At 40.7% G+C, this 12,299-nt stretch overlaps 1 protein-coding gene across 1 annotated transcript; it reads left to right on the top strand.

Annotated features, from left to right (window-relative positions):
- Positions 1-952: 952 nt before the first annotated feature.
- On the top strand, positions 953-7,719 carry LOC115671374 (glutamate receptor 2.1-like). Its single transcript, XM_030592918.2, has 5 exons — positions 953-1,315; positions 4,464-5,800; positions 5,910-6,222; positions 6,317-6,720; positions 6,840-7,719. The coding sequence occupies exons 1-5, from the start codon at positions 1,003-1,005 to the stop codon at positions 7,413-7,415; spliced, it is 2,943 nt and encodes a 980-aa protein (XP_030448778.1). The 5' UTR covers positions 953-1,002; the 3' UTR covers positions 7,416-7,719.
- The last annotated feature ends 4,580 nt before the right edge of the window (positions 7,720-12,299 follow it).

Here is a 12,299-nt window from a genome sequence, read left to right as displayed (position 1 = left end):
TCTTTTTCTCTCTATATGGTCGTTCTCTCTCTCTCTCTCTCTCTCTCTCTCTCTCTGCCGATTTTCAATGAGCCAACCTCACACCTCACGACTTTCTCCTCTCTTTTCTCTGGCTTTCTTGTGGCCGTGTATTCAATTGTGAAGCCACTCCACTTTCAATTGTGATCACAAGCCTTTATATAGAGCAAACCTAGGGTTTTTATTTCATATTTCTCACATTCAACTTAGACGATTTTCTGATTATTTCCGCTAATTGAATTTCCAAACAATCTGAATTACCCCCAAGTAATGCTATTTACTAATTCCATTATTCCAACTTGGCTTTATTGTTGTGCAAATTTCGGACACGAGAGAGAAACAATGGGCTCAGCCAAAATTACATGCTCCCGTGGGCTCAATCCTATTTATCAATTAAGTTTAGAACCTTTCGGTTAAGTCCACCCACCACCGGTTTGAAAAATATGCAAATACTCCTAATATCTATATGCCATTTCAAATAATATTTTTGTTTATGGATAGGGATTGATCCCTAATTTTTTATGCAATACATGAATGATTGGGTCGCAGAAGGTTGTTGGACAATATTAAGAGAAGGGGAATGAGAAAATTAACAATATTGAGTAAACAACTTGTTCTAACTTTAGCATGACCGGAGCCAACTATGAATACCTTTCAAACATAGCTATTTTGATTCCTCTGCGTAGTCAATGAAGGAGATAGATGTTTGGGCTTACTGAAGAATAGACAAGGCTATATGAACTTTCTACGAAAGACAATAGGAGTATCGAAGAAATAAGAAAAAACCATGAACTATCGGTACCACTGGAAGTCATGCCCATGCCCAGCAATCCTTCAATATAAGCATTCCATGATTTGTCTTACTTTTTCAAAGCTCTTCTCCATTATAAATACATCGTCCTCATCATCAAATCCTCCAACTCTCTCTCTCTCTCTCTCTCTCTCTCTCTCTCTCTCACTAGCCTTTTTGCAAAACCCGTTTCAATGATTCCTCCAAGTATCTCGTTCCATGCTGAAAAGCTCCTCTTTTTGGCTCTCTTCTCTTTCGTGACCGTCGTGACCTCCAGTGACGGCACTCACCTAGCGGTGGCACAAAGCAGTAACAACAACAACGCCACAATGATTCCAGTGAACGTTGGGGTGGTTCTTGATCTGGAGACGTGGGTGGGTCAAATGGGATTGAGCTGCATTAACATGTCTCTCTCTGACTTATATAGTTCAAACCCTTCGTACAAGACCAGGCTCGTCCTCAACGTTAGAGACTCCAAAAGAGATGAGGTTACCGCTGCTGCTGCAGGTTCGCTCTCTCTCTCTCTCTCTCTCTCTCTCTCTCTCTCTAACATGCTGACTGGTCACGATGCTTGACCAGAAATGTATGATGACACCAGGCTTTGGGTTAACATTTTTGTACTTCTGTTGATCGTGTTGAAGATTATTTTGGTTAATCTTTTTTTTTTTTACTGAATTTTTTGGGAATAAATCTCTGCTTGAACTTTGAAGGGGTTTGGTTTTGGGTTAATACACATGTTGCGGAGTAGCATAAACTACTTTAAACTAGTTTATGCATCTGTTTGTGTGATGCAAAAAAAAAAAAAAAAAACTGTTGTTCGTAACGACGCAATTGGCAATCATATGAAAACTTCAGCTTCTATATATTTGATATGTGAAATGAATCCCCAGTTGAGTTTTCAACGACATAATGTGTGTTCCATTCAAAGCAATATGCATTCTCGCAGCAGAGATTGTCCAAGCACCATTTTCCAAAGCTCCATGAAGGAACGACCAAGGTTAAGTTTACCAAAAAAGAAAGAGATCATCCTCAAGAATTGTCTACTCAGTGTCTTAGCTGCCTTTAGAAAAATTGTCCAAAATGTCCTAAACTTATTGAACTTTTGTCAATTCAGTTCAAAACCTTTTAATTATGCCAATTGAGTCTTAAACCTTTACACGTTTTGCCAATTCAGTCCTCCGGCCAAAATCGCTGACGTGGACACCAACAGTCCTACTTGGCATGGCTGATGTTGACGTGAAAAATTATTAATAATATTTTAATAACTTTTTGGAATTTTTTTTTAAATTTTCTATTTTTCCCTTTTTTTTCTTTTTTCTCTTTTCCTTCTTTACTTTTTTCTCTCTTTTTTTCCCTTTATCTTCTTTTCTTCCTTTTCTTTTCTTTTTTCTTTTTTCCTTTTCTCACCCAAGGCCGGCAAGGGTTACTCTTGCCTAGGCTTGCGAGGGTAGCCCTTGCCGACCCCTGGCAAGGGCTGCCCTTACTAGATCCAGTGAGGGCGGCCCTCACCTAAGGCCGACGACCTCTGCCGGCCATCGATGAGGCCTGGCGATGGCTGGCGGAGGGAAAGAGAAAAAAAAAAAGAAGAGAAAAGGAAAAAAAATTTAAATTATCCACGTCAGCGCCGATCGTGCTATGTTGGATGACCGGCATCTATGTCAGCGATTTCTAGCCAATTTTGGCCAGATGGACTCAATTGGCAAAAGGTAAAAAGGTTTATGAATCAATTGGTACAATTAAAAAGTTTAGAATTGAATTGGTAAAAGTGCAATAAGTTTATGATATTTTGGACAATTTTCCCTAGCCACCTTCCTGTATATATACTTCATTTAAACAGGCGGAACTTTTTTTTCCCTTTTCAAAGTCATTGAGTGCACTACTTTCAAAGTGTCTTTTATCATTGCGACAATGATGTCCTTATCATCTTATAATAGAATCCAAGATAACATAAAGTTGATACTTAAAGATTCAACAGAGAAAAGTCCACCTTGTCTATCTTCTCATATTGCACCAAAATAAACATATGTACATAAATTTGTGGATGCAAAGTTTCATCTCGTAAAGACCTGTGAACGGGATTCTTGTTTATGATCTTGGATGTATAGGACCACTATTATTTGTTCTATTCTTGAAGAGTATAAAGCTCTCCTGTGACTTTTTCCCGCTGTAAATGTATTAAAAATTTATAAAATTATGTCTACATGTAGAGATCGTCTCGAAAAGGACACATGCTATATAGCTACAGTTTCGGAAAAAGTGCCTAATCTTATCGTGCTTTTCAGGTTAGAAAGATAGTCATGTCTGCGGAGATGGTTGATAAAGACAACTTCAAATTCTTCTATGGAAATATGTACATAAAACATATCTCTAACCCACCCATCGGTGGCCGCGTTAGTTTGCGCTCAGTTCCTTTCACGAAAGGTCCTGGGTTCAAAACTCGCCCATCGGTGATTTAAGTGGGGGGTCGTGGCGGTGGGATGCTGCGCTAGCCCCCCTCGAGGACTAGTCGGGCATCACCGCTGGTTTGAGCCCTAACTCGCCGGCCGCGCGGACACCTCGATTATAAAAAAAAAAAAAAACATATCTCTACATAATTATACTGATTTTTTTTTTCTAGTTGAGCCAAACTTCATGTATAACGATCTGTTGTCGAGTTGAGTAAGTGGTTAATTATTTCCAGGAAACTGTGTGCTATTAATGGTCAAATAAACAACTTAGGTTTGAAGTTCAACCAAATAATTGTCAATACATGAAAGGAGTTTAATATGGATGTTGAGAGGCTTGACATATAATATAACATCACAAATGTCTGACCTCATAAAATCCATAGAATTGGAATATGGGGCTTGGATTCTAGAGTGGAATATTCAAATGGCATGAGATAAAGAGGTCAACTTAACGATGAAGAAGAATCAACTTGATCGTGTCTCGGCCAATTTATCCTCTTTTGTTTTGTTCTTAATATTACTTTTGCCGAAAGAATTAGTTTCTGCTTGGTTTGCAATATCATATGCCAAACAACATCAAAGGCGACAACCAAATGCCTGCACTATGGTTACTAAAATTAAATCTTCGACATGGGTTGGTTTCAGTCGGTCAAAAATGGACGGGCATCGATTCCCTCCACATAGTACAAATAATTTCATGGATCTGCAGTTTACTTAATTAAAGTGCGCTTCCTCGACATTAATAAATATTTTATTCGAACACAATTGTGTATCGTGTCTGAAATTACGTTAAAATCCAAATGGGAGTGTTCGACTATGTTTCGTGAGTACAATTTCATATATACTTGAAAATAAGAGGTTTCACTTACCCATGTTGGAGTAATTTACATTTTATCATCGTAAGGACATATTGAATTAGGAGTCTAGTGATAACGAAAAAAACTTCAGTGGTACTTTCAAAACTTCATAAACGGAGAAAATGGAAAAGTTTTTATAATTAGTAGACACATATTGTTTAAATAATATCAAGTGCGAGTTCTTTCCCAACTTCAAACTCCTATGTTTCCTTTTTCTTAAACATTTCTATTTTTATAATATGCATCAAGTTTTAATTGACTTCTGATCAGTACTATGCCTTTTCCAATAAGAATTTATATTATTATATTGTTATTGTTTCACCGTCTTTTTTGGTTCACCCACCCGTGCAGCACTTGATCTGATAAAGAACAAACACGTCCAAGCCATAATAGGCCCTCAAAGTTCAGTGCAAACAGACTTCCTCATTCACCTTGGAAAGAAATCTCATGTGCCCATCATCTCTTTTTCTGCTACTAGTCCTTCCCTCAGTACTATTCGAAGACCATACTTCATTCGAGCTGTGCAAAATGACTCGTCCCAAGTGAAGGCCATAAGCGCAGTTGTGCAAGCTTTTTGCTGGAAAGAAGCAGTCCTCATATATGTGGACAACGAGTTCGGAGAAGGCGTCATACCTTTCCTTATCGATGCTTTGGAAGAGATCGACACGCGAGTGCCCTATAGGAGCCTTATTCCTCCTTCGGCCACGGACAATCAAATCCTACTGGAACTCTACAAGTTAATGACGATGCAAACTAGGGTCTTCATTGTGCATATGTCACCTACCCTTGGTTCTCGGCTATTTGCCAAAGCAAAAGAGGTAGGAATGATGAGCAAAGGTTATGTGTGGATCTTGACTAATGGAATAACCGACCAATTGAATTTGGTGGATTCATCTGTTGTCGCTAGTTCAATGCAAGGAGTACTGGGCATCAAGACTTATGTCCCAGACACGCAAAACTTGGACAACTTCACGGTCCGATGGAAGATAAAATTCCAACAAGACAACCCATCCGTCCTTAATCCTACGTTGAATATTTTTGGATATTGGGCTTATGACAATGCTTGGGCTCTGGCAATGGTTGTTGAGAAAATGGGTGCAGCAAATTTTACATTCCAGATGAATGCTTCAACAGATGCAACGGATCTCGACACTATTGGGATCTCTCAAAATGGTAAGGAACTTCTCCAAGAACTAGCCAATACGAATTTCACAGGCCTCGCTGGAAATTTTAGCCTCGTCGATGGGCAGTTAAAGTCATCAGCGTTCCAGATTGTTAATATCAATGGAAATGCAGCAAGAGGGATCGGGTTTTGGACTCTAGAAAATGGGCTGCTAAGAGATTTGAAGTCATTGCACGCAAGCAAATATTCCGCTTCTAACAGTAATCTCAAATCAGTATTGTGGCCAGGAGATTCGACCTCTGTTCCTAAGGGTTGGGAGATTCCCACGACTGGGAAGAGGTTGAAAATCTTAGTTCCCGTGAAGGACGGTTTCAATCAATTCGTGAAGGTGACTCGGGATCCAAGCACAAATACATCCCAAGTCACCGGATATTGTATCGACATCTTTCAAGCCGTGATAGAAAAATTGCCTTATGTTGTGGCTTACGACCTTATTCCATTTGCCTTGCCTAATGGAAGTAGCGCTGGCAGTTATAATGACATGATCGATCAAGTATTTTACCAGGTGAGATAACTCATTGCAAGTGTTTGATTTCGTTGGATTACATGTTGAAACTTGCTATGCTATTATGTGGTCGACAAAGAAAACATTTCCCTTCCTTTCTTTGGAACAGAATTATGATGCAGTGGTGGGTGATACAACGATCATTGCGAACAGATCATTGTATGTGGATTTCACCTTACCATACTCCGCAACGGGGGGTGTGATGGTCGTGCCATACAAGGACAACAAGAGCAAGAATGCTTGGGTTTTCTTGAAGCCACTCACTTGGGACCTTTGGTTAACAACAGGATGCTTCTTTGCGTTTATAGCATTGGTCGTGTGGATTCTTGAACATCAGATTAACGAAGATTTCAGGGGTCCGGCCGTGCATCAAGTTGGCACGAGCTTTTGGTTTTCCTTTTCAACCATGATCTTTGCACAAAGTACTTGCCCTTCACTTTAATAGATCAATTGAACATTACAACTTACATATCATTGTCCGAGAATTAATTTGCTTACTGTTAATTTGGATTGCAGGAGAGAGAGTACTTAGCAACCTAGCGAGATTTGTTGTGATCGTGTGGGTTTTCGTGGTACTTATACTTACACAAAGTTATACCGCAAGCTTGAGCTCTTTTTTGGTGGTGAAAAATCTTCAACCAACTGTGACTGATGTGGATCAGCTCCTAAAGAGTGGAGAAAAGGTGGGATACAAATATGGCTCTTTCGTTTATGGAATGCTAAAGCAAATGAAGTTCGATGATTCCAGACTTATATTGTATCACTCTCCTAGAGAATGCGATGCGCTTCTTTCCAATGGAAGCGCAAAGGGCGGGATCGCAGCGGCATTCGACCAAGTCCCCTACATGAAACTAGTTCTTTCTCAATATTGCAACAAATATACAATGATCCCGGCATTTAAAACTGCTGGATTTGGCTTCGTAAGTTCTCAATCCCTCCTTTCTAGCCAAAAGAGAAAACCCTCAAACTTTTCAATTACTAGGATTAGTAGTTATTTCTTTGATTAAAAATCAAATGTCATGCTTCTTTTTGTTTACAGGTTTTCCCCAAAGGGTCTCCACTAGTTACGGATATTTCGCGAGCAATCCTCAATGTAACTGAAGGGCCTACAATGACGGAAATTGAAAACGCGTGGTTTACACCAAAAACCAACTGCCTGAATTCTATTTCCTCGGTTTCTTCCAACAGCTTGGGTCTTGACAGTTTCTGGGCTTTATTCTTGATTGTTGGAGTTGTTGCAGTCTTAGCTCTCCTCATTTTCATGGTCACGTTCATCAAAAGAAATTGGCGTGAAGTAACAAGTTCTTCAGGTTCATTGTGGGGGAAAATTGTTTTATTGGGAAGAAGATTTTACCAAAGAGACCTCAATTCCCATACTTTAAGGAAAGGCAGATTTAAAGATAGAAGTATGGACGATGGTGGCAATGAGATTGTAGCAGTTGAAACTTTAGAAAACACTAACTTCCCCCCGAGCCCGTCAAGTGACTCCATCCAAATCAATGACGTTTTAACCAATGAGCAGGGCACACCATCTCAAGAACAAGGATTTCCTAATCGTGTGGACGAAGGGTGGCTTGAGATAGCGATAAACGTCGAGCCTTGCAATGTCAATTAAGAGAGGTACATGCCTCTAGAACCTTAGATTCTAAACTTTAATCCTTGAGTAGTTGAACTTTGTGTAGTAAGATGACAATATCTTCCCCCTCATTCCCTTCTCACGTAAGGTCTTCCATTGATACTGCCTATTGTCTAATCACACCCAGGGGAGATTATATGAAGGTATTAGCTTCACTTATCTATAATGTAATTGGCGATGAAAGTGCTTATTGTTATTTTGATTACGTTCCGCAAAGTATTCAAACTTAGAAACAGAACACGACTTCTTAAATTAATGTCTAATATCTTTATATTATGAGAAAGGCTGCAAGAATAGGTTTGAATGGTCATCCCGTGTCATAATCCTTTATGTTCTCAACTTTTACGTAAATGATCTATTGACTCATGTCACATGTAAAACGCTCGTAAGTATTTTGCTTTATCATCACAACTTTTTATTTAATAAATGGAAGCATGATGTAAAAGTAAAAGAGATTAATTAATTAATTATATTTAAAATTGCGAGAAATTAATTAATTTCCTAATAAGAAAAAGTCAAAAAAATTATTTCTTTCATTCCTTACTGAAGTTCTGTTCTAACAGATATGTAGAAATATGATTGATCCACATGACATCGGAAGATTTCACAATTAATAGTTAATTATATGGTGACTAACTAAAATTACAAACAATAGAGAAATTGCAAAGCCTAAAATATGAAAGATCATGTAACATGAATTCATGTTTCCAATATAACTGTTACCCTTAAAAAAAATTTTAAAAACAAAAATCAACATTCATCTAAACAAAACGGGAACGGTCGAATTTTAATGTGATGGTTTTATTGTAATAATAGCCATTTTTCCATTTTGTTAGTGCGCGAATAATAACCATTATGTTTCTCTGTTTTTCTATTTTTCTGTTCCTGTGAATAGGATTGGAACAGAAATCGGTTTGATAACGCAATTTTATTTTTCTATTTCTGGAACAAATTTCTACTTCAGAAATAGGTTTGGAACAGAAATCAGAAGTAAAAAAAATCTACTTTTCTATTGATGGAACAAAAATGAGAAATAAACTGTTATCATCGCTCGCCCTCACTACTAATCGGCCACCCACTCGTCGCTCGCTATTGCCGCCGGTCGCCTCCCGCCGTCAGCCACCTCTCGCCGTTAGCCACCGGTCGCCTCCTGCTGCCGTCCTTCGCCGACCACCTCCTCTCACTGCCATCCTCCGCCATTCGCCGTCGCCCAACGCCGGCTGCCACCCACCCGCTGTCGCCTCCCGCCTTCCTTCGTCACCATCTATTGGTTGCCGTCCACTGCCGGCCACCGTCCTCCGCTGCCCAACGGTGGTGGCAACCCAACGCCGCCGGCCACCCACCGCCAGCCACCGTCCTCTACCGCCACCGGCCGCCGTGCTCCACTGCTGGCCGCCTCTTGCCGCCGGATGCCGGGGGCCACTCTACGCCGGCGGCCACCCACAGCCGGCCATTGTGCCCATTGCCTGATGCCGGCCGCCGCCGTCCACCGTCAGGCCGGCCACCGCCGTCCACCGCCCAACGCTGGCCACCGACAACCGTCATCCACTGCCGTCCTCCGCCATCAGCTGCCGTGCTCCACCATCGGCCGCCTCTTACCGCCGGCCACTGTCCTCCACTGCTTGATGCCGATGGCCACCTGCCGCCGGCTGCCGTGCTCCACCGCCCGGCGCCGACCGTCGCCGTCCATTGTTGGCCATCGTCCTTCGCTGCCGTCCTCCACTAGCGGCGGCCGTGCTCCACCGCCGGCTACCTCTTATTGCCGACCACAGTCCTCTGCCGCTCGATGCTGCCGGCCACTTGCCGCCGGCCACCACTGGCCGCCTCTTGTCACCGACCACCGTCCTCCGCCACTCGCCGTCCTCCACCGGTCGCCCGGAAGGAAGAAATTTTGTGTCGTTGTCGAACGAATTTTTATTTCGAAAATAGAAATTTTATGTCGTTATCAAACACTCATTTTTGCTGAGAAACTCGTCCAGAGAATAGAAATAGAAAAATCTATTTCTAGCCAGAAATTGATTTATGGAATATAATGATTGTCAGTCGCACCCTTAGCAATTTTGATTTGGTAAAGAATTGGACCAATCTCATTCAATTGATGGAAAATACTCAACGTTTGGGACATAGGCTAAAAATTTTCATGGTCTGCTTAACATATATGTTTCATTTATGTTCTTTTTAGTGATAGTGAAAGTGCTACTTATCTTGCAAAGAATTAAGTATTTCACTCAATAACAAAGTACATTGAGTTGAAGTATCATCATATTTATTAGCTAATAGATGATGGAACATTGTCACTAACGAAGATTCTTGGTGTGAAGAATTCAGTAGATATGTTAACCATGGTTGTTACCACTAAGTAGACCTGTCCAAACTAGTGGGTTGGGTTGGGTCATAAATGGTCCGACCCAAATTGATCCACATAACCTGTTTATGACCTTTTAATTGCAATGCAAATTTCTTGACCCATATCCAACCCACACTTGACCCAACCCATATTGCCAAAATACTTTCATATTTAATCCAATTTTTAAAAAAAATTGTTTCTTATAAATTTTTTATTTTTTTGTGTTTCCCTTTTTTTTTCTAGAAATCCAGTGAGATTTCCTTCTTCCTTTGGTGACCGACTGACCTAAAACCAGCGGTGTCCAGCGATGATCGATGACCGATGACTGATAACTGGCAATCAAAGATTGATGACTGGCAGAGACCGGCGGTGGCTGGTGTCTGGTGACAACCGACGACTGGCAACTTGTGACCAACAACTGACCGACAACCCGCGATTAGCAACGACCAACGTTCGTCAATCGGGGCAACGATCGACAACCGCTGGTGACCGATATCTAGCCAATGACTGGCAACCGGCGACGACCGACAACCCGATGACTGGCACCTAGTGACTGACAACAACGGCAACTGGCTGACGACCGATGGCCCGGCAACTGGCTAGATCCCGAAGAGCTCGAGGCTTGCTTAAGGTCGGTGAGGCTTGGTCTCGCCTGTGGCTGTTGCCGACCGGTCTTGCCTGTGGCCGTTGCTGGAGGAATGAGGAAAAAGAAAAGAAACAAAAGAAAAAAAAGAAAAAATATTAAAAAATTTGTGGCCTTCGTCTTGTGGCCAGCAAGGGTTGTTGGCCTTTGCCTAGTGTTGGTGAGGGTGGGTCGCCGGCCCTAGCATAATTTCGTAGAAGAAAAAAGTAAATAAAAGAAAATAAAAAATCATATTTTTTTTAAATCAAAAAATTTGTATACGACTCACTTAAGATAGTTAGGTAACCTATTTGTGACCCATTTAAAATCCATTTAAGACCCATTATGTTGTTAAGCAACCCATTTAGGACCCACACTATTAAATATGGATTTATATATGGGTTTTAGACCCATTTTGCCACCTCTACCACTAAGAAATTGAGTCTATATATTGTCTCAGTTGGCGTCCATGGTTAGTGATGAGGATGGTCCATGCACTAGGACAATTAGGTTATTAAGACGAGTGAAGACTATAAGAAACTATTATCGTTTTGAAAATCAGCCTCTAGGTTGGAGATTGATGGAGTTGTGGAGGTTGATACAGAAAAATACTATTAATATAGAGAGGAAATACTGCTGCTAAGGGCATATATGTAATTTTCACCGTAACTTTATATGCCCTAGAGTCTTGCTATATATTGGGGCAATTTCTCTTGTAATTTATACTTGAAACTTGTACTAATATTGATAGTGAAGAGATTTCCTAGTGCAGCACCAAGGTTTTCCTATCCTGATTCTGAAAGGGTTTTCCACGTAAAAACTCTCTTGTCTTCTTTGATTTTTCTCTTCTACGTTTCGCCCTCCTAACAACATTCGCTTCATATGATCCATCAGGCATACTGCCTAGGAGTTAGGTAGGTACAAACCCATAATACTAATTGTAATAATTCGATAGAAATGGTTTGGTTCAATGTATCATTTACCAAAATCGTAGTGATATACATTTCTTTCTTTGTAAGCTTGGAATGCTTGCCGATTATTGGGACCTCAAAGTAGTTCAATGTCCCAGACTTGCAAGTTGGCGAGTCCACAAGCACAATTTTGACTTGGCTGAAATGTCTGATTGTCTCGTCAGTCTTTTTAATGTTGAAGAGTGTCGCGACCTCCCCGCGATACGGGCCGACAAGGGTGTTTAAGAGGCTAATAGATTGCTGAGTCTAAATTTAGGACTTGACTCGGGCTCTTTCAAGCCCATACCAACTTGCAACTTAAGGTTCAAATTATTAACATACAAATCAATTTTTATCTAGAAATAACCACTAATCAGTTTAAGGTGGGTCGATTAGAAACCCAAGTAAGGCGACGGGAGAATTGCCTTACTCCTATGAACTATTACGAATAAGGAATTCAAATGAGTTCGGAGACTTGATTACACTAGTTATCTAACTAGTGTCATTTCGGTACTTAACCTTGTTCAAACAACTTCTAAAAGTATTCGTGCGGTTTTCCTATTGATTGTGAATCCTAAGGTTCTAATCCTAACTAGGCTAGGGAAACGACAATCAATCTATTAGAAGTGCGCAAACAAAGGCCTAACTTGCCTTTAATCGGGCACATGCAAGGTTGAATTAAATACGCAATTCAAACATGCGAATCCACCAATCGTACAATCAAGCATGGCATTTGTCATATAAGAAAGTGAGAAAAGATAATTCCACAGCCCAACTTCAATTTTTTTTATTTTTATAATTTTTTTAAATATTATAATATTATAATAATATAAACAAACCCGGGTCGGATCTCTACATCCGACCCGACCCAGGCGCCCCTGCCCCGGTCCACAACTGTACTGGGCTCATTACTGGGCCCAGTCCGACTAACCCCAAAAAAGAAC

This window comes from Syzygium oleosum, unplaced genomic scaffold (assembly GCF_021117445.2).
Source record: "Syzygium oleosum isolate NSW1041296 unplaced genomic scaffold, Sole_v2.1 Sole_v2.16, whole genome shotgun sequence".
In the NCBI taxonomy this organism is placed as follows: domain Eukaryota; kingdom Viridiplantae; phylum Streptophyta; class Magnoliopsida; order Myrtales; family Myrtaceae; genus Syzygium; species Syzygium oleosum.
This window is presented reverse-complemented; position numbering and strand designations above follow the sequence as displayed.

What these genes read in the sequence shown, in the direction of transcription:
- LOC115671374 (XM_030592918.2), top strand. Translation starts at nt 1,003, where the DNA reads ATGATTCCTCCAAGTATCTCGTTCCATGCTGAAAAGCTCCTCTTTTTG. An exon ending in TCGATCAAGTATTTTACCAG is followed by an intron (nt 5,801 to 5,909) that starts GTGAGATAACTC and finishes TCTTTGGAACAG; the next exon opens with AATTATGATGCAGTGGTGGG. An exon ending in AAACTGCTGGATTTGGCTTC is followed by an intron (nt 6,721 to 6,839) that starts GTAAGTTCTCAA and finishes TTTTGTTTACAG; the next exon opens with GTTTTCCCCAAAGGGTCTCC.